Source organism: Ictalurus punctatus, chromosome 24 (assembly GCF_001660625.3).
Source record: "Ictalurus punctatus breed USDA103 chromosome 24, Coco_2.0, whole genome shotgun sequence".
In the NCBI taxonomy this organism is placed as follows: domain Eukaryota; kingdom Metazoa; phylum Chordata; class Actinopteri; order Siluriformes; family Ictaluridae; genus Ictalurus; species Ictalurus punctatus.
Genome location: NC_030439.2, coordinates 2,738,701 through 2,759,456, shown reverse-complemented (window position 1 = coordinate 2,759,456; position 20,756 = coordinate 2,738,701). Strand labels below are relative to the sequence as shown.

The 20,756-nt window shown below is 39.2% G+C and overlaps 1 protein-coding gene and 1 long non-coding RNA gene across 2 annotated transcripts; both read left to right on the top strand.

Moving 5' to 3' along the window:
- Positions 1 to 3,344: 3,344 nt before the first annotated feature.
- Positions 3,345 to 5,133, top strand: LOC108257481 (uncharacterized). The gene is made up of 2 exons (XR_001810471.3): positions 3,345 to 3,728; positions 4,437 to 5,133. It is a non-coding gene; the product is annotated as an uncharacterized LOC108257481 (long non-coding RNA).
- An 8,669-nt stretch (positions 5,134 to 13,802) lies between these two features.
- Positions 13,803 to 17,767, top strand: LOC108257461 (cell adhesion molecule 4). Its single transcript, XM_017455261.3, has 6 exons — positions 13,803 to 14,211; positions 15,216 to 15,482; positions 15,596 to 15,928; positions 16,143 to 16,388; positions 17,403 to 17,448; positions 17,567 to 17,767. Exons 1-5 carry the CDS (start codon positions 14,163 to 14,165, stop codon positions 17,408 to 17,410), a joined length of 903 nt encoding a protein of 300 aa, XP_017310750.1. The 5' UTR covers positions 13,803 to 14,162; the 3' UTR covers positions 17,411 to 17,448; positions 17,567 to 17,767.
- Positions 17,768 to 20,756: the final 2,989 nt, after the last annotated feature.

Here is a 20,756-nt window from a genome sequence, read left to right as displayed (position 1 = left end):
TATTAGGTTCATGTTATGTGTAAATATCTGATTAATCTCATATGTGTGTAGGATGTGTTTGGGTGCGTTAATTAACCCAGTAGTAAAGTGCTTCAGTTTAACCGCTGTTCATTCGCTGTTCAGCTTCAGCTCACGCAGCTCACGCAGCTTAAGCGGCTCAAACCCCAACATTATTGACTACGACTGGATTATTTCATACACTAGAACTATTCTTTCTAGATTTTTCTTCTTCAAAAAACATTGTTTGCTACACATCTCAAATTCAAATGCATGCAGATTTGGTGCATTTTTAACTTAAATTCGACGAATAGTTGAAATGTTAATTTTAATTCGACAGCCCTAGAGCAGACGATAGGACAGAAGCAGAGCGAATAGCTAAAATGTTGGTGATATTCATTCTTATGTAAACAAACACAAATGTAAACACACTGGGCGATATCGAGGTCTGCAGTAATGATCGCGGTCACGTCCGTATATCGTACGATAAGTCAATAATGTAATTATCAACTTTACCCATCAGCTTGAAATTTCTACTCAGGAACTAAGGGCGGTCTCCTCAACCCAGAGTTCAGCAAGTGACATCAAATCAACATGGTCGCTGACAGCATGAACAATAAACACAGTAAAACCTCTTACTTTTAAACGAGTTATGCTGTACATATATTTATTTTTAATCAATTTGCAAAGATTTCAAACAAACTTCTTTCACGTTGTCATTATGGGGTATTGTTTGTAGAATTTTGAGGAAAATAATGAATTTAATCCATTATGGAATAAGACTGTAACATAACAAAATGTGGAAAAAATGAAGCGCTGTGAATACTTTCCGGATGCACTGTACATGTATTCGCTTTAGATCAACCAACATACAGATATCTTCACTTGTTAAATCTATAACTCACTGTTTTGAGAAAGAACATATACATCACTCATCACAGTTAGCTGGCTAATTGTCGCTAACAAAAGATGAACACGGAGGCGTCCATGTTTTTTCCCCACTTTGTAGCTCGAAGCATGGAGGTTGAAGATGATGTAAAGAATAATGCAATATTAACATTCTAGTAACTACTATTAACTAACTAGAAACTCTAATTAGCGAATTAAAAAGTAGTAGTGCACAGATGAATGCGGTAGTTCACTATTAACTAATCAATACCTACTATTTCTTTCATGTTTCTCAGAGAACTACTAAGAAACTATCAATAACTACTACTATGGAGAAATTCAGTTATTGCACACAACCTTGGGGTAACCATGGACAATCAACTGTCCTTTTCCTCTCACATTACTAATCTGACACTCTCATGTCGATTTCTCCTTTACAACATCAGAAGGATTCCTCCATTTCTATCCATACAGGCCACGCAGGTGCTGGTTCAGTCTCTTGTCATTTTGAGACTGGACATCTGCAACTGACTCCTGGCAGGTCTTCCTCTGAGCACCATTCGACCTCTGCAACTGAACAAGAATGCAGCTGCTCGACTGGCTTTCAACCTTCCTTACATCTCCCACACCAGCACATTGCTCCGCTCCCTCCACTGGCTTCCTTTAGCTCTCCGCGTCAGATTTAAAACACTGATGCTTGCCTACAAAGCCAAAAATGGACCAGCACCCACTTACCTCAAAGCACTTATCACACCTGCACTGCACCACGCTCCCTCAGAACCTCTAGCACCACTTGACTGGTCTCACCATCTCTCAGGGTAAAAGGAAGACATCCATCAAGACTCTTTTCTGTTCTGGCACCTAGGTGGTGGACTGAACTTCCCTTAGATGTCCGAACAGCTGAGTCACTGGTGGTGTTCAGACCACGTCTAAAGACCTTTTCCTAAAGTACTTAAATTAGAACGGTCTGTGTGTGTGTGTGTTTTTTACCGCCTAACAGAGTGTTAAGACTGATGGTATTCTTAATCTGTGACCTAGGATGTATTTTTTTAATCTTAGCGGTTCTACAAAGCACTTAACACTTTTTCATTCACCCATTCACACACTCACACACACACACACTAGCTTGCCATCGGGAGCAACTTGGGGTTCAGTGTCTTGTCGTCCGGCAACCCTACGATTAGTAGACATTCTACCACCTGAGCCACAGTCCATCCATCCACCTTCTATACCGCTTATCCTTTTCAGGGTGAATCCCAGGGAGCATCAGGCACAAGGCGGGGTACACCCTGGACAGGGTGCCAATCCATCGCAGGGCACAATCACATACACTATGGACACTTTGGACATGCCAATCAACCTACCATGCATGTCTTTGGACTGGGGGAGGAAACCGGAGTACCCGGAGGAAACCCCTGCAGCATGGGGAGAACATGCAAACTCCACACACAGAGAGCCACGGAAATCGAACTCCCAACCCTGGTGAGGCGAACGTGCTAACCACTAAGCCACTGTGCTTACCGTCGAGAAGTACTAAGATATATATATATATATATATATATATATATATATATATATATATATATATATTGTAATCCCCCCCACATTATTATTAATACTTTAAATAAAGAGAAGACCGCTTAGGTCCACACTTCTCACTGAATCACCTGAGAATCATGGAGACTACCGGAACATTTCAAGTCATCAGCCATACCCCAAATGCCACACATACTGTAACCTATACAGTGATTTATTTATTTATTTATTTAACATACCTCACAGAAATATATGCTGCTATGTAAGTCTTCTACCTTATGGTTAGAAGATTCTATACTTCAGGATTAGGTTTTATAACTATTAATAACTATTGTATGAATCATGCTAGCCCACATAAGTCGAGTGTTACCAAATCCTTCAGAAGGAATTACTTACCAAACCCTTACAAAAACTTCAAAAGCTTACACTGACTTTAGTGTTTGGTTGCACATAATATTTATTCATCATAACTGGGGGGAACGCATTAGCTTCAGTTTTTTTTGTTTGTTTGTTTGTTTGCGTTCACTCAATGGTTTACATTTGCATATCAGTAATCACTCCATATTAAGACTCAGACTCAGTTTATGTTTATTCAAATACTTTATTACTTCCAGTGCATCATTAAACTAGTTGGAGTGCACACATTCTGTTTTATGTTGTACTGTACACACTTTTGTTAAAACTGTTTTCTTTGAGTTCAGTTATTGTTGAGTGGGATGAGCTGAGGTTCGGATGCTGGTGTGTGTAGCTGCCTTGCGGAAAATCCGATGTGGTCCGTGCGCATTAAAGACCGACTCGCCGCAATGACTGCTATTTTCAGTTCCGCTTGACGGTCCCAAGGGGCAGAGTGTCATGTCACAGCAAACCAGCAACTCCATTTCCCAGAATGCACCACCAACTACAAACATGGCAGAAGACGACGACACCACAATCCCCCCCATGCCCCCAACACACATACACCTTCCCTGGAGTTCTAATCATACACACATGTTGCCAATTTCACACTCACTCACTCCACGCTGTATAAGAGACTTTTTGAACACTATGTATTTGTATTCGCTCTGTTTTGGTCGAGACCAAGCCTTGCTGTCGTGTTTGTCTTCCTGGTTTTGACTTGACTCTCGTCTACTGCCTCGTTTTGCCTCGCCTTGTTTTGACTCTTTGCTCGACTTCTGCCTGTTTGAAGTTATGGATATTTGCATGACCCTTTGGACTTTGTTGTTTTTGCGTTAAACTGCCTAACCGGCACTTGCTTGTGTCGGCGCGTCCTTTACATGACACAGACTGCCTGTGGGGAGAGTGGGAAGGTTTGTGTTCGTTTTCTTTACTTTCTTAACCATGATTATATTTTATTTATTTATTTATTGGTTTCTAGTTTATTTCAATTATTTAGCTGATCTTTTCTTTAATATTGTACTTTGAACTTCGTAGTGGTTTTTTTTGCACCCCCCAGGGGGTGTCTAAAGTGGACTAGTCCGTCTGTATTGCCTCCTCTGTTGATTTTATTTGTCTGCTTCTGTTCACGCCTCCAGTTATTTGTGTTCAGTTCTGTTCAGTTTATAACGAATTGAATATGATGTGGCCTGCATTACAAGTTGACCTCTCTTATAGGCCTGTGTATTGATTTTGATTATTTGATTTTATTTGTAAATATATATTGTGATTCATTAAACTGTGTGCCTTGACTGCCTTGGTCCCTCACAAACAGCCTACCCAAATCATAAGTCCGTTATTACCTATTGATTATGTAAACAATTTGTTTATTTGTTAACAGTAGAGGTTTCACATTAATTATGAAACTGTATATAGTTTCTTAGTACTTCTCTTGGAGGCATGAAATAAAAGTAGTTATTGATTAGTTAATAGTGAGCTACCGCATTCATCTGTGTGCTATTACTTATTAATTCATTAATCAGAGTTTCTAGTTGGTTAATAGAAGTTACTAGAATGTTAATATTGTGTTATTCATTTCTTCCTGCGTAGTTAATCATTAATGTTGGATCTGTATTCTAAAGTGTTACCCCAAACTCTAGCTCAGGTAACGCTTTCCCACACAGTACAACAAGCTTATCCAACCGGAAGCACACTGAGTCTCCACCCCCTGGACTTTTCTTTTGACTCCACCCAGGAAGGAGGAACTGGATTGGGTCTGACTCCACCCCCTTCGATGTTATGTCACAACTGGGTGATAATACAAATTCTTCAAGTTTGGGGTTAGGGTTCGGGTTTATAGGAGCAGTTGGATCAGATCTAGCTCCACCCTCTGGACTTGGATCTGCAATGAAGACTATCTCAGTTGTGAAGTTCTTTAAACTTAACAAATAAAGATGGCTAACTTTGCATGTGGTTACAGAGCAGGCGCACTGATGCTGCATAATTAAACAAAGTTTGTTTCTCTTGTTGTTCTGGTATATTACATTTAGTATTTCATTTTCCTACACAGTGAACACCAGAATAGTGCCAAAACGCCCTGAAACAGAGTTGTCCAGTCTCATCCAGATTTGTAAGATTAGACACATCTGCCCAAAAAGCATTACAGTGAAAGCTAATTTCATCTAATGATCTGAAAACTTTGCTGGCGCAGCACTGAGGAGATTGAATATGTCTCAGTGTAAAAATGCTGCTCTGCTCTTCTGTGTGTTATTGTTGGAAATGTATAAAATTCACCATGTATATTATAGTGAACTTAAATACCTACTCTCCTCAACTCCTCAACCGCTAAGAAAACTCTGGGGATGTGTCGGTTCTTTATTCATATCATTATTACACAATGTGATTTTATATTTGATAAAATGTTGGAAATGTCATATAGACAATCTACCCTCCCTTGTCTCAAAATAATAACAGCAACAACAACAATCTTTATTAATATAGTCTAGCACATTTTGGAATCCAAAATCTCAAAGGGCTTTGCCTAGAAATAAGTTAATAAATAAAAATAATATTACAAGTCATGAAATATAAAGTGTAAAATCATATGAAATTTATTTAAAGGAAAATAAAAGGTCTAGTAAACTAAATAAAAGCCAGGCTTAACATGTAAGTCTTGAGTCAGGATAGGAAAACACCTATGTGGTATTATCTGTGTGGTAGTAGCTGGTACTACTAACACTATTCCAGAGTTTCTGAGATACATGTGACAAACATCATCCAGAAGTTGTGAGTGATCCTAGGGAATAACAGCAAGAACAAGATCATATGTAATACACACACGGGGCTTGGGATTTCTATCTTTAGCCCTGAGTGTGGAAGAGTTTAAAAAATCAAAACCATATGCAATATTCACACCTGTACAACAAATAGCAAGTTGAAGTGAGAGAACCTAGACATCATCCAGAAGATGGCGCTAAAATTCTAGATGCCACACACTGTATATATTGCACAGTACGTCCCTGTAGGAGTTTTGTATTGAAACTGAAGTTCTGAAGTCATTTGTAACACCAAAGGTCGTCAAAGGTGTGTTCGCCATTTAATGCACGTTATTACAAACTTTAGCTCATTTAATGAATTCAAGTCGAACTAAATGACGGATGAAGTCTATAGGACAGGAGTGCCAATCTCATTTTAGTTACTAAACACTTAGTCTAATATTTGGTGAGCCAGAGCAAAAACATTCACAATTCCTCTCATTTATAGGCATTTATCACCTACTGCAATTTACCATTAATTTTCCAAGTTACATACAGGTGCATCTCAAAAAATGTGAATTTCGTTGAAAAGTTTGACTTTTTTTCCGTCATTTAATTAAAAAGGTAGAACTTTCATATATTGTAGATTCGTTACACATGAAGTGAAATATTTCAAGTCAACCACGACCTCACTGTACAGCTCGGCTCAACCACACTCAAGCCAACCAGGACGGCCAGGAACCTTGGGGTGATTCTTGATGATGGCTTGACCTTTACAGACCACATCTCAACAACTGCAAGGTCCTGTAGGTTCATCCTGTACAACATCAAGAAAATCCGACCCTACATCACCGAACAGGCTACACAGATACTAGTCCAGGCTCTTGTTATCTCAAAACTGGACTACTGCAACTCACTACTCTCGGGCCTCCCAGCAGCTCCATCAAACCCCTTCAGATGATTCAGAATGCTGCAGCGCGCCTCGTCTTCAATGATAACAGAATTTTCAATTCTGTTATCATTTACTTCCACTTATGTTATTTCAAAACTAAATACTGTTACTTCTCACAACATAAAATGAGAAGTAGACGACTCTTTTTCCACTCTATTACAGCTCTATTCCATAAAATGGCAGAAGATATGAGCTTTAAAGGTGATAAAAACTATACTCCAAGTGGCCATCTGCGAGCTTTGTGTCATATGGACAGCTTTAACTGTATGGGCGTGTAAACGTTCTTCAACATTCTCCTTTTGTGTTACACTGAAAACAGCATGCGGGTTTGGAACAACTCAAGGGTGAGGAAATAATTTTGTGTAAGTCATTTTCTATGGCTAGCTTTATTATGACAATAATGACAAGACAATTGAAGGGAATTCTCTTATATCATGTATTCTCTTATATTACGAACTGCTATTAAGACACCTTAGATACAGGGAATACTGGGTTATAGTTTCTGTGTGTGTGTCTCTGTGCTATCAAATACCTATGATGGATGTATTCACGTAATTACCTCTTTGAATAAGCTGATCAACTGCCATCCTTTATTATAGCTGACACATGTATTTTCTATACCTTGAAAAGACTTATTTTGTAGTATGACTCTGTGTGCTGTGTGCTTTATCTGAAATCTATCTAGAACCTGCACAAGTAGAGAAACCCACCCACGCACTTGTTTATCTATGTGTATAAATACTCCTGTTTTGCATGAATAAACCGAACATCTCTGTGATCAGCATGTGTGTCAGTGTGTGTTCATTTAGACTCTCCAGGCCTGAACGGTCTGAGGTCAAACACACATAGCACAGAACTAAGAGTTAAGAGAAATAAAAGGCTGTAAGGCTGACGGAGGACTGAAGGACATAATCTGAGACTCCTTATTTCTAACAACAATCAAATGATATAATTTTTTTTCTTTGGGACAGCAGAAAAAAACAGTACACTGACAGGAACAGGAAAAAAAAGTTATACAGTATATACACAGTGGAAGATTTGTAATTCATATTGGGTCTGCTCTACTGTTTGGAACATATCATTCACTATATCTGTGCATAATAAGATGAAAGGCCTGCCTGAGGGTAGAGAGTGAGTAAATCTGAAATATAATAAACCATCTAATCTAACTTGTTTTTATTTTGTAATACACACTGAACTTACTGTAGTTATTTTGGTCCTAAATATAAAGCTCTTACATGGTATATAAAGAATGTATATATATAAATATTTGGGCCTTCATTACATAGAGAACCAAAAAGGACCGTTACATTTGTGTGATTCCTCCCTGACCCCACCCCACTGTTCAAAGATGTGGTTATAGCCTTGACATGAAACTGTTCACAGCTTCTCACATCTCACTGCTTCTACTTATAGACCTCAAGGTGTGTAAGATCACACTAAACAAGTCTGTGTGCTCTTACCACAGCTCTTTCCTTTACATACAAATAAAATGCATGTATAAAACTTAACGATTCTTTTATATAAATATGCTGACGATATTATTTAAGTTGGTTTCTTCCAGGAACCTCACATATTTACTATGTGCTCACCATATTTTACGTTTATGGTATTTGGCAGACACCAATCCAGAGCAACATACATTAATCTCATTTATACAACTGAGCATTGGAGGGTTAAGGGCCTTGCTCAAGAGCCCAACAGCAGAAGCTTGGCAGTGCTGGTATCTGAACTCACAACCTTCTGATCAGTAATCCAACATCTTAACCACTGAGCTACCACTGCCCAGATGTTTTGGAGCACAGTTGTTAAGCACAGGTGTTAAGCTAGAATAACCACCCTGTAAAGCCTGCTGAGTTTAGGTATTTGGGAAACATTCTGAACATAGAAATATATGAAATATAGAATATATTTTTAAGAAAGCAATTAGACAACTTACATTAGTTAGGAAAGTATGAAGTCGTATGAAGTCAAAATGGACATTGAGATTTTTATCACGTAAAAGAGGTATGGCGTTTTTATCTGTCAGTATATCTGCCTGCTTCTTCAACCTTTTCTGTTTGGATGAGAATAAAAAGTTGACTAAAACTGCAATGTCAGTTAAAAGAAAACGGAAAGTGCTGGCTAGTATATACAATGTTCAGAGCAGAAACTTGTCCTCTCTGCCCTCTGACAAGCGCTACAGAGCATCAAGTATTATGAAATGTTTATTCAATTCAATTCAATTCAATTTTATTTGTATAGCGCTTTTTACAATAGACATTGTCTCAAAGCAGCTTTACAGAAATATCAACATGGTATACAGATATTAAAGGTGTGAATTTATCCCAACTGAGCAAGCCACTGAGTGGCGATGGTGGCAAGGAAAAACTCCCTAAGATGTTTTAAGAGGAAGAAACCTTGAGAGGAACCTGACTCAGAAGGGAACCCATCCTCATCTGGGTAACAACAGATATTGTGAAAAAGTTCATTATGGATTTATATGAAGTCTGTATGGCGTTAAGAGCAGCCGTAGTCCCAGCAGTCTGGAATTAAAGAAGATTTGAGCTCCATCCAGAGGCAGAAAGGATCTGGATCTCTAGTATCTCCATAAATTCGTGTGGGGCTCGGCGAAAGGAGAGAGGGAGAAAGTAGAACAGAATCTAGTCAGGGTAGGCTTGAGTAAACAAATACGTTTTAAGCTTAGACTTAAACACTGAGACTGTGTCTGAGTCCCGAACACTAATAGGAAGACTGTTCCATAACTGTGGGGCCCTATAAGAGAAAGCTCTTCCCCCTGCTGTAGCCTTCACTATTCGAGGTACCGTCAGATAGCCTGCATCTTTTGATCTAAGTAGGCGTGGCGGATCATAGAAAACCAAAAGGTCGCTTAGATATTGTGGCGCGAGACCATTTAGTGCTTTATAGGTTAATAAGAGTATTTTATAATTAATGCGAGATTTTACTGGGAGCCAATGCAGTGTGGATAATATCGGTGTGATATGGTCGTATCTTCTAGTTCTAGTTAGGACTCTAGCAGCTGCATTCTGGACTAATTGGAGCTTATTTATATTCCTACTGGAACATCCAGACAGTATGGCATTACAGTAATCTAATCTAGAGGTGACGAATGCATGAACTAGTATTTCCGCATCATGTAGTGACAATATGTTTCTTATTTTAGAAATATTTCTGAGATGAAAGAAGGCTATCCTAGTAATATTATCTACATGAGCATCAAATGATAGGCTGGAGTCAATAATCACTCCAAGGTCTTTAACTGCTGCACATGATGAAACAGAAAGACCATCCAGAGTAACCATGTGATCAGAAAGAATACTTCTAGCTACACATGGGCCTAATAAAAGTATTTCTGTCTTATCAGAATTAAGTAGAAGGAAGTTAGTTAACATCCAACGTCTAATGTCCTTTACACAATCCTCAACTTTACTAAGCTTATGTCTGTCCTCTGGCTTCGCTGAAACATACAACTGTGTATCATCAGCATAACAGTGGAAGCTAATTCCATGTTTACGAATAATTTGACCTAGGGGTAGCATATATAAAGTAAAGAGCAGTGGGCCTAAAACAGAACCCTGTGGAACTCCAAAAGTAACCTCAGTACGCATGGAGAATTCACCATTTACATCTACGAACTGATAACGATCGGTGAGATAAGACCTGAGCCAGGAGAGGACTGTTCCCTTAATACCAACAACATTTTCTAATCTATCAAGGAGAATAGTGTGATCTATAGTATCAAAAGCTGCACTAAGGTCGAGTAACACAAGCAGCGAGACACAACCCTGATCGTAAGTCAGTAGAAGGTCATTTACTACTTTAACTAACGCTGTCTCTGTGCTATGATGAGGTCTAAATCCTGACTGATATATTTCATGAATGTTATTCCTATCTAAGTACGAGCATAACTGCTTTGCTACAACCTTTTCTAAAATCTTAGAGATGAAGGGGAGATTTGATATTGGTCTATAGTTGGACAATTGAGACGGGTCAAGATCAGGTTTTTTAATCAAGGGTTTAATAACTGCTAATTTAAGTGATTTAGGTACATAGCCACTGCTTAGGGAAGAATTGATTATATTTAGAAGTGGCTCAATTACTACTGGACCAATCTGTTTAAACAAACATGTAGGTACGGGATCTAGTATGCAAGTTGATGAATTGGCTGAAGAGATTAATGTAGCTAGTTCGGTCTCTCTAAGCGGAGCAAAACACTCTAAACATTGATCTGATATCGCTACATTGTCATGGAATGGGTTTGTTACAGTACTGTCCAGTTTTAATTTAATGGCCTGTATTTCACGTCTAATATTTTCAACCTTATCATTGAAAAATGTCATGAAATCTTCACTGCTATGTAATGATTGAGTGTTTCTCTCTGTAGTGGTTTTATTCCTAGTTAATTTTGCTACTGTGTTGAAAAGGAATCTAGAATTGTTTTTGTTGTCTCTTATTAAGGTGGAGAAATAGATTTTCTAGCATCGCCAAGAGATTTCCTATATTTCAGTAGGCTCTCCTTCCATGCTGTTTGAAATATCACCAGTTTGGTTTGACGCCGTTTACGTTCTAATTGTCGAGTTGTCTGTTTTAAGGTTCGCGTTTGATCGTTATACCAGGGTGCTAATTTTTTTTCTCTAATTATTTTCCTTTTGAGTGGAGCCACTCTATCTAGCGTGTAGCGGAGTGTTGACTCCAAGCTTTCAGTCGCCTGATCGAGTTCTGTGTGATCTGACGGTGATCCAAATCTAATTGATGTTTCTGCAAGGTTATTTATGAAGCTCTGTGCAGTAGCTGATGTGTAGGTTTATCACATCTTATTGTTTGTATTTGAGTAGATTAGTGATATCATATATTATTTGATTGGTCATTTAATACCTATGGAAACATATTGCAACAACTTTTACAGACCAGTTATTAGAGGCTATAAATGATCAGGAAGTGAAGTGAAATCTTGATGGAGTGTACAAGTTAAGAAGTTAAGTCTAGGATGATGGCATAAGTTGTATAGAGCAGTAATGTTCAGCCAAAGGTTCTGGTTTCTTCATGGCTTATCATGACATAAACTACTAAACAACCTGAGAAAGTGCAGTGGAAGTGAAAGGATCCGGCAGGTGACAAAACTGAACAAGAAGTGAAACATAACCTTTTCAGCACTGGCGAGATGTTTTGTGTTCCTGTTCAGCAGGTCGTTTTTCTGTTGGTGTAATTTGTCAACCTCCAGAAAATCTGTTATCCTCCCAAACATGTTAGCTTGTAACTTCAGCCATTCTACTGTACTCGATCCAGGCCAACTTGTTAGCTCTAACTTAGTTAGCTGCATAACTAGTTAAACTAACACTACAGTCAGATGTCCACTAGTATTTAGTGGCTGGGGTTTGTTTGGACAAAGCAACCAAAAATCTGTACATGAAAAACTTCAAGTGCCCCAATTATGCTATATAAAAGTGCCTAATTTTGTTTTAGATTTCTTATGCAATAGGTTTACATGCATCCAAGTTCAACAAACACTTTCATTTTCTCATAATTTACATTGTAGCATCACGTTTTTTTTTCTTCTCAGTGTCACAAATGACTCGCTCAAGGATCCGTTCACTCGAAACTCCTCCTTTCAGAGAGCCTCTGCTCTGATTGGTCAGACGCCCCAGTCCGTTGTGATTGGTCTACCACTTACAGCGCGTTTCGGAACAGAAACGCTCATTATCATATCTGAATTTCAGCTCAGTGGGTACGGCCCCGTTTTTAATGAATAATTGTTCAGCAAATCCCACGATTTGATGTGAGATGTGAGAAGCAGTCGTCAGTGAAATTATGGGAATACAAATGAAAGTTGGAGTTGGACTGCTGCGGTATCATCTTAAAATGAATTCTAACCACTGATGCTTTACATCCTCATCCACTGGGAGGCCATGCAAAGTGGTTTAGCGTTTGCAGCGCAGAAAACAACGTCTTCTAGACGTGAACCTAACTCCTTCAGTAGTGTCTGAGGGCGGGTCGAAGTACACGTTGTTCATGAGGAGCCGATGAAGACCAGAGGCGTATTTTTTTTTGTTACAAACCTATGTAAGTTAGTACAGGAAGTAAAGTCTGGAATCACTAACGACTCATTTCGGCTGTTCAGAACCGGTTCTTTCTTTCCGTTTGTCGTCTGCTTTAATTTTTGAAACTTTGCAGACGTTTTACGTTCACGAACTGTGACGTAACACACTACATGAAATGAAACATCTGAAAACGCATAATAGGGGCACTTTAAACATTCGAAAAACTCAGTGTACGCTTTGGTAAGTTTACTGATCTGGAATCAGGCGTGTAACTGAATGTGTGCCACTCTCCTACAGCACCTCCAACAACTTAGCACTGCACTTGTATGAGCGTGTATGAACGGAGTGGACTTCTTCAAGGACGTGCTATGTCTACTGAACGTCAGCAATAATACATTGGTGTAAATATATATCATTAGTGTCCATCCATCTCAGCCAGTGTGTGTCAGTGTGAGTTAATAAAGATTGTCCATGGTGAGGAGGTAAAATGGCCAATCACGTCGCGAATACACAAGCACTAAGATAACTATTTATATATGTCTGGGCTTCATCACTTCAGACTTGTTTATTGTAGTGGAACAGGGAGGTGAAACCAGGCATTTCTCAGACGTGTCCGTTCATGTTCTTTTATCTTTACTCTGAGTGTATCGTACATCAAACGACAGCAAGGAGTTCTGCAAAATTAAAATGAGGGTTGTCTGAGTAACTTGTTTTTTTTTTTAATCAAATGTTGCCCATTTATGTCCCACTGCTCACTTAAACAAAAAAAAAAAAGGCCTCTGTTTGAAATTGTTCCTGCCAAAAACCGTTTGTGTTGGGGTGTTTGTATAGAGCGTGTTGGCATAGCAACTTGGCTGTGCTAGGGACATTTTGAAACAGCCTGCCAAATCACATTATCCCAGTTAATAAAGAAGACATCACATCAAAAAAGAATAGTATATCATTATATAGATGCTGTGCAAAGTATTTGTAACTACAGTATTTTGTTTTCAATCTCAAAAGAATGAAGCCGTTTCCCGCTCTGTTCTCATGCATATCATCAGTCCAGTGAGTTTCATACAGCTGGGATGCATTACATTTTACTGTAACTAGTCCAAGGACACTCTGCTGCTAAAATGTGGTGGGTGTGTTGCCCTGCTGAGTAGTGTGCTGAAGGACAAGTAACTTACGCATACGTCTAGCAAAGCAAAGAGATATAATAATATAGTAACAACACTGCTCCTATAGCTGTATGTACTTATACGTGTGAGCGGAGCTTTTTGCTCTCGATTGGAAATGCGGCAAGATTCCATGAACATTAGTCAGAGCATTCTCCTTAACTACTGCCCCTGATTTGAATTCAAGGTTTGCAAGCTTCCCTCAAACCCGCTGCAACGTCATTAGAAGCGAGGGAGGGGGGTGCTTACAGTGATTGTTTTCGGTGTAAAGAAGGTTTGCTTTACTGGGGCCCCCAGTCCCTTCTGGTTCCCCTTCAGTCGAACTATGGCATGGACAAGAGCAGCGATGCAAAGCAGAGCTTTTGTTAGAAGTCACAGCTCAGTTTTTGGGTTGCCAAGCAGGATCAAGTCAGAATTCCTTTCGCCTCTGCACCAGGACTGTGTAGAGTTGAACTAAATCTCAAACATGCTGCAGAATATGCTGAAATGCCTTGTTCTCTTCATCCTCCAAACAGGTACGTTAACACAGTCAGCAGTACCCTGAGGTACAATATGATATTTAGTTGAGTTAAATATGATATCTATATTTAGTTTAGAATAACCTTGGGTTTTACAAATGGAAAAATGTGAACGGTGTTTTTTGAACCTAGAATGGACATTCTCTGCATTAGAAATACCTTTTTAGGAGTTTATTTATTTATTTATTGATAACATTATTTGTGGGAAGTAATCGAACAGAATACAAGTGTACACGCCAACAAATAACACTGGCAAGTGTAGAAATAAAGGTATGTAACAAATAATATATACTGAAGAGTAACATGAAAATGAAGTAAGGGAAGGGCGAGGAAAAATAACTGGGAGGGTTTTGTGGGGGTTTTTTTCTTCAGTGAACTAGAATGAGTCCTAGCTAACTGTGTCAGAATACTGCTAATTCAGTAAAATGCTGAGTTTCCTCTTAGACCAGTGTACTCTATGGACAACTCTGCATTGTAGAACACTGGATATATGTGCATATGGTGGAGATATGACCTGATCCAAAACCGCCTCCCAAGTCTCAAGTGTCTGGCTCTGTGTTTGTACTGAGATCCTGAGAGCAGGTCACACACAAGCACTCGGAGGTTGATGATTGGAATGTCGAAAACGATCACGTGACCAGTGCAATCTCTCTATCTTTGTCTCTTAAATTCTATTTCTGGAGCCATCAGAGACATAAAATTGATCCCAAAACTTCAAGCCATTTTAACAGTAAAGGATTTCGATTTTGGGGTGGGAAGACATAAGATTGAGGTGAGTGAAGAGGATACACATGAGCCACCTTATGTGATGGAGGTTGGTCACGATGCTTTTTTGAGTACCAGAGGAAAATCGAGAACAGCTTTACCTGAGCAGTAATACCCCACCGGAAAAGCAGTCAATTTCAATCAGTCTCTATCTGTATCATAGACAGTATGTTCCTTAAAAGTATTTAAATCCTGCAGTGCAGTAGATGTCTGTGACAATCTCCCACTGTCCTTAGCGTCAGGGGATGACTGCTCTCTTGAGATTTCTCCCTCGAGAGTGGTGGTGAGGTTTGGAGAACCGGTGTCGGTGAACTGTGTGGCGTCCCGGCCTGTGCGTGTGTTAGGATGGGAATCAGCCATTGGTGCATCATACACTCAGCGCGACCTCACAGTCCAGTGGCAGGTGGATAGCTTGATTGACTGGATCGAGGAGCCGATCTGCTATGGGGTTTTCTTCACTGCACCCAGACAGTGTGAAGAGAAGCTCAACCTCGTTCTATACAGTATGACAAAACACCTCGAATAGTAATGTGCATGTATTATTGCTTAGGTAATATGACTTTAGATATAAAGATAAAGGTTAAAGTAGTGAGCGTATTACTTTTCAATTTGCCAGAAACTCCAGACAGCATCTCCATCAGCTTGGTGAACCACACTGGAGCCATGGTGGAAGGCAGAGAGTACCAGCTGCTGTGTGAGGTACAGAACATCGCGCCAGTCCAGTATCTCACACTGCGGTGGTACCGAGGGCAGACTGAAGTTTACAATAACACGTTCTCTGAGCTGTCACCTACCACTCCAGTCCAAGTGTCTTCTACCCTGTTGATCACTCCAAGCAAGGCAGAAGATGGAGCTCCATACAGTTGTGAGGCAGCATTGGAACTAGGACTGGAAGGACCTCAACCTCCTCCCAGAGTGAAATCAGAGCCTCTCAGCATTAATGTTAACTGTAAGTGCATCCAGGCAGCACTGTCTATGGTTCAGCATCATTGTTTTGTGAAGATTCGATTCAATTCAACTCGGTTTTTATTTGTATAGAGCTTTTAACAATGCACATTGTCCCAAAGCAGCTTTACAGAAACATATAAGTTCAGGATATAGCTTTTAAATGTTTGAATTTATCCCTAACGAGCATGTAGATGTTCATGATTATTTTCCCTCAGACCCTCCTGACTCATTCGACCCACAGCAGGAGGTCGTCGAGCTCGATGATGGTGATAAGATCACGCTTAATTGCTCAGTAGGAGGAAATCCTCCACCTCTGTACACCTGGAGCTCACTGCACCTGCAGGAGAGTGACGATAATCAGCCGCTTTTCACAGCTTCTTCCTCAGGCACTTACACCTGTACTGCGTACAATTTACTGGGCAAATCAAGCAAGCAGTTCATCGTCAAGCTCAAATCCAAAGGTAAGACTTTCTGAGACTCTGGACGGGCAGTATTTAAACACAAGGCATGGTCAACTACAACAGACTGGGAATAAGTCCTTAAAGAAAAAATAAATCTGGGACATTAAGGAGTGCAGTTAAGACATTTTCATTTTCACAACTTTTAGTTGAAAGTGCTTTAATTATAAGATGCATATACATGTGATGTCACTGAATGATGTGTCAAAGATTTGTTTTTTTAAGCTACACTGATTTTATTTTTCTAAAATGTATAAAAGTAGCAACTGTTGAGAAAATCTTGAAATAACTAGATGATAAACGGTATGGATAATGTGAATGCTATATACATTCATTGAGCACTTTATTTGGAAAACCTGTACAAATACTCATTCATCTACTCAGCCAATCATGTTGCAATGTAGCCAGGGTATAAAAGTAGGACGTGAATGAATCCATGGACCCAACCTGCCTTGTGTCAACAGTCCAGGCTGGTGGAGGTGGTGGGAATGTTTTCTTCACACATGTTGGGTCCGTTAATACAAATCAATCAATATTATTTCCATCTTATAACGGCTACGTCCATCATGATAAGATTCATGAACATGCCGATGAGTTCAGTGTTCTTCAGTGGCCTTCCCAGTCACCGGATCTGAATCCAGTAGATCACCTTTGGCATGAAAATGCTCCTGAATAATCTGCAGGAACTGCGTGATGCAATCACGTCAACATGGAGCAGGATCTCAAAGGAACATTTCTGACATCTTGTAGAATCCGTAACACGAAGAATTGAAGCTGTTTTAAGAACAGAGGAAGGCGCTACCTGGTATTAATATACCGTTGTACACCCAGTGAGTGTATTATGGAGAGAGACAACAGTACAGCTTGACCGTAATACTTACAGTGTATGACTTCTTTGGAGCATGTGGTGATGAAGGACTATTCACCTTTACAGCAAGGACACAAACATTAACGATTCTGAATGGGTTTCTAGTAAAATTAAGGACATTAAGATTAATGTGTCTTTTCTTTTTGCAGGTGTTTAGTGTCTTCCTGGTGTTTAAACTGGATGGATTTACAGACGGTATGTATACCTCTCCATTTATATCCATCTTCAAACTTTTACAGTACAGAAATCAACAGTAGTTACACTGTGTTGTATTCTCAGCTGTCCTTGCTCTACTGACTCGTTGCTCTTTCAGATGTGGAGACCTCACGAAGACGTCCAAACACGCCAGAGCCCGGCAATGAATTTTTTTTTTTATTTACCTATACATTTTCCCTGTAATTATCACACACACGAATATTTCTAACATTGTGTGTAATGTCTATGATAGTCGATTTAATGTCTCAGCTTCTTTAACATTTTTCAACGTATTTTTAAAATAAAATGAGCACATACACCCCTGGGTTTTTTTAAAAATCCATTTTATCTGGTAGATCTACATACGGGTTCACGTTGTTTGCAGGGGAGCTGGTATGAATTCTGGACCGTTTTCCTTCTCCTGGACATTTTTTGTTCCCTAGTGCTCACTTGGATGCTTCTTCACTCAGGGCCACCCTTGAGAAATTCTACTTCAAAGTATAGACTCTGTGTCCAGCAAAACGCTGTACTCAAGTGAAAGTAAATAAAGTTGCTTTAAAATGTGCTCAAAGTACTAAAAAGTGAAAAGTAAATGGTTTTTAACTGACGGAATTAAGTTATGTCATGTTTTTAATGGGAAAAGTAACTTTGATGACTTTTATTATTATTATTATTATTGTGACTATATTTCGTGCTGTAGCGACTACGTCATGTTACTTGAAAACATTGCGCAATATTTTCCATTAGCTACAATTTGACTTTCTGCTTGGAAAAATTATGTTAGCTACTGGAATGGATGCTAGTCTAACCTGATGTTAACAAAGAAAACAAGCTAACTTCGTCAATAATAACCAGTTGATATTCGCAAATTAGTGAAAATGAGCTCAACGTGCTTTTTTTAAAGTTAGAATCAGAGTTCACGCCTTCTAGAGAGGTAAAAGAGACGCCTCAGTCTTCGCGTCTGAAACATTTTACCGAGGTAGGGCCAGGGACGCGCATCCTCAAGTTCCACACTGCAGTCTTCAAACACACACATGAATAGCTGTAGTGTCAACTACATTGTGTAGCACGAGAAGGTCACGGCTGGTGATGAACTTTGTTATGATTCTTGATATTTTTTTATAATTACGTTTATATAGCGCTTTTCTAGACACTCAAAGCGCTTTACATAGTATGTGGGGGGGAGTGTGTAGCGTCCACCTGGATGATGTGATGGCAGCCATAGTGCGCCAGAACACCCATCACACACCAGCTATTAGTGGAGAGGAGAATGATCTAGCTAATTCAGAGATGAGGATTTATTAGGGGGTGAAATGTGAAATGATCGGACGCTAAACTGAGCCCAATTGATTGATGAATAGTGTACAGTCACTGGCTGTATGAAAGAAGAGGAGACCTTTTAACTTGGAAAAATATATTAAAAATGTAAGGAGTACAATTTCTTTTTTTTCTTGAAAATGAAGCTAAGTAAGAATATAAGTATTCAATTTCATTAATACTCCAGTAAAGTAGAAATACACCAAACTAAAAATGTAGTAACAAAGTACAATCCCTCAAGTATTGTCCACCCTGCTCTTGTTTATAGGTGTATACAGTAATTAACTGTCTGTAGCCAGGTGGTAAAGAGAAGCTTGCAAATTGTGTACAGCATCAGATGGACGGCGTCATTCTGCCTCATTGATCAAACCTGTGCATCAAAATGTTTTCGTATACGAAACCAGAACAAGACATTTCCATCAGCTTTGCAGAGGTTGTGGTCAGCTGACTTTCTGCACACGCATGTGATCGTGTGGACGGGATACTAATCACCTGTAAATGACCTTAACAAAAGCTCAGTGAGAGCTGAAAATGACCAAATGACTAAAGAAGCGAACGTAATCGCGTGCAGTAATCCATGGCAGTTATACACATACAGTACACATAAGTGAGTCTCCTTATATGTACATTTACACAAACTCAGGAACTCATATATATATACCTCTTTTTTTTAAGGAACTAACAGAATTTTCGCAAACACCCACCACAGTGCTTGTGTAAATGCTCCTGCGAGTGAGTTCTTTGTAGTTAATGGGGCCCAATAAGTGCATACCTACAGTACAAAGTGCATCCATATGTTTATATGTTTATCAGTGCACCTGATAAAGTGGCCTAACGAGCATAAATACAGAGTAGGTGCATAATCAACAGTACAGTAAAGAAACTCATGGATAGCTCTACATGCTGTATTGACTTGCGTGTGTGAAGACAAATCGAATGTCTTTGACTTGCTGATAGTTCGACGTCAAAATGTTTATAACTTTAATAAAGACTTAGTCCAATTTCCTGAGTAAAATAATTGTGTAAGAATGATGTTCAAGGACATTTTCTTACTCTTAGAAATTTCTCCTCTACTTGGATATTATATCTTTGGTATAATATTTAGTGTCTCTAATGTTTAGAGATTAGCATTTAGGCTAAATATGTGTATGCGCCTAGATTCTGTGCTTACTGCTACACAACTACACACCGCTTTAATATTAATATTACATACACTATGGTTAACAATGGTTAATATTACATACACTATATGACCAAATGTTTGTGGACACATAACCTTCACACCCATATGTGCAACTTGAACATCACATTCCAGATTTATTCACACTACTGTTATAATGCGCTCCACTCTTCTGGGAAGGCTTTCCACTAGATTTTGGGGCGTGGCTGTGTGGGTTTGTGTTCATTCAGCTACGAGAACATTAGTGAGGATGAGATCAGACGCTGATGTTGATGTGAGGAGACTCCAGGTTCAGTTAATCTCAAAGGTGTTCAGTGGGGTTGAAGTCAGGTCTCACTCAAGGTCTTCCACCTTCTTCCAATCTTCACACCGTGGAGTCTTCATGGAGCTCAATTTGTGTACAGGATCATAGTCGTGCCAGAACAGGTTTGGGTTCCAGTGAAGAGAAATTATAATACTACAGCATACAACGACCTTCTATACAATTGAGTGATTAAAACAGTGTGGTAACAGTTTGGGGAAGAACTACATATGCGTAGTGTATTTATTTTTTTTAACATATTATCAAAAATTCTAGTTATAAAATGATTCATTATACTGTGGGAGCTACTACGTTAAGGTTATAGTCAGTGAATGCGCCATGTGAAACTTGAGATACAATACAGTATATTGCATCGTGATATGTGCAGCCATTATGAGCAACAATGCCTGTAAAGGATGTGTTTATGCTCCGTTACATACTGGCTGCATAAATGAATCACGGAGTCGAGTTTGTACCATAGAATTTGCAAATACACAAAATGAGGTTAAC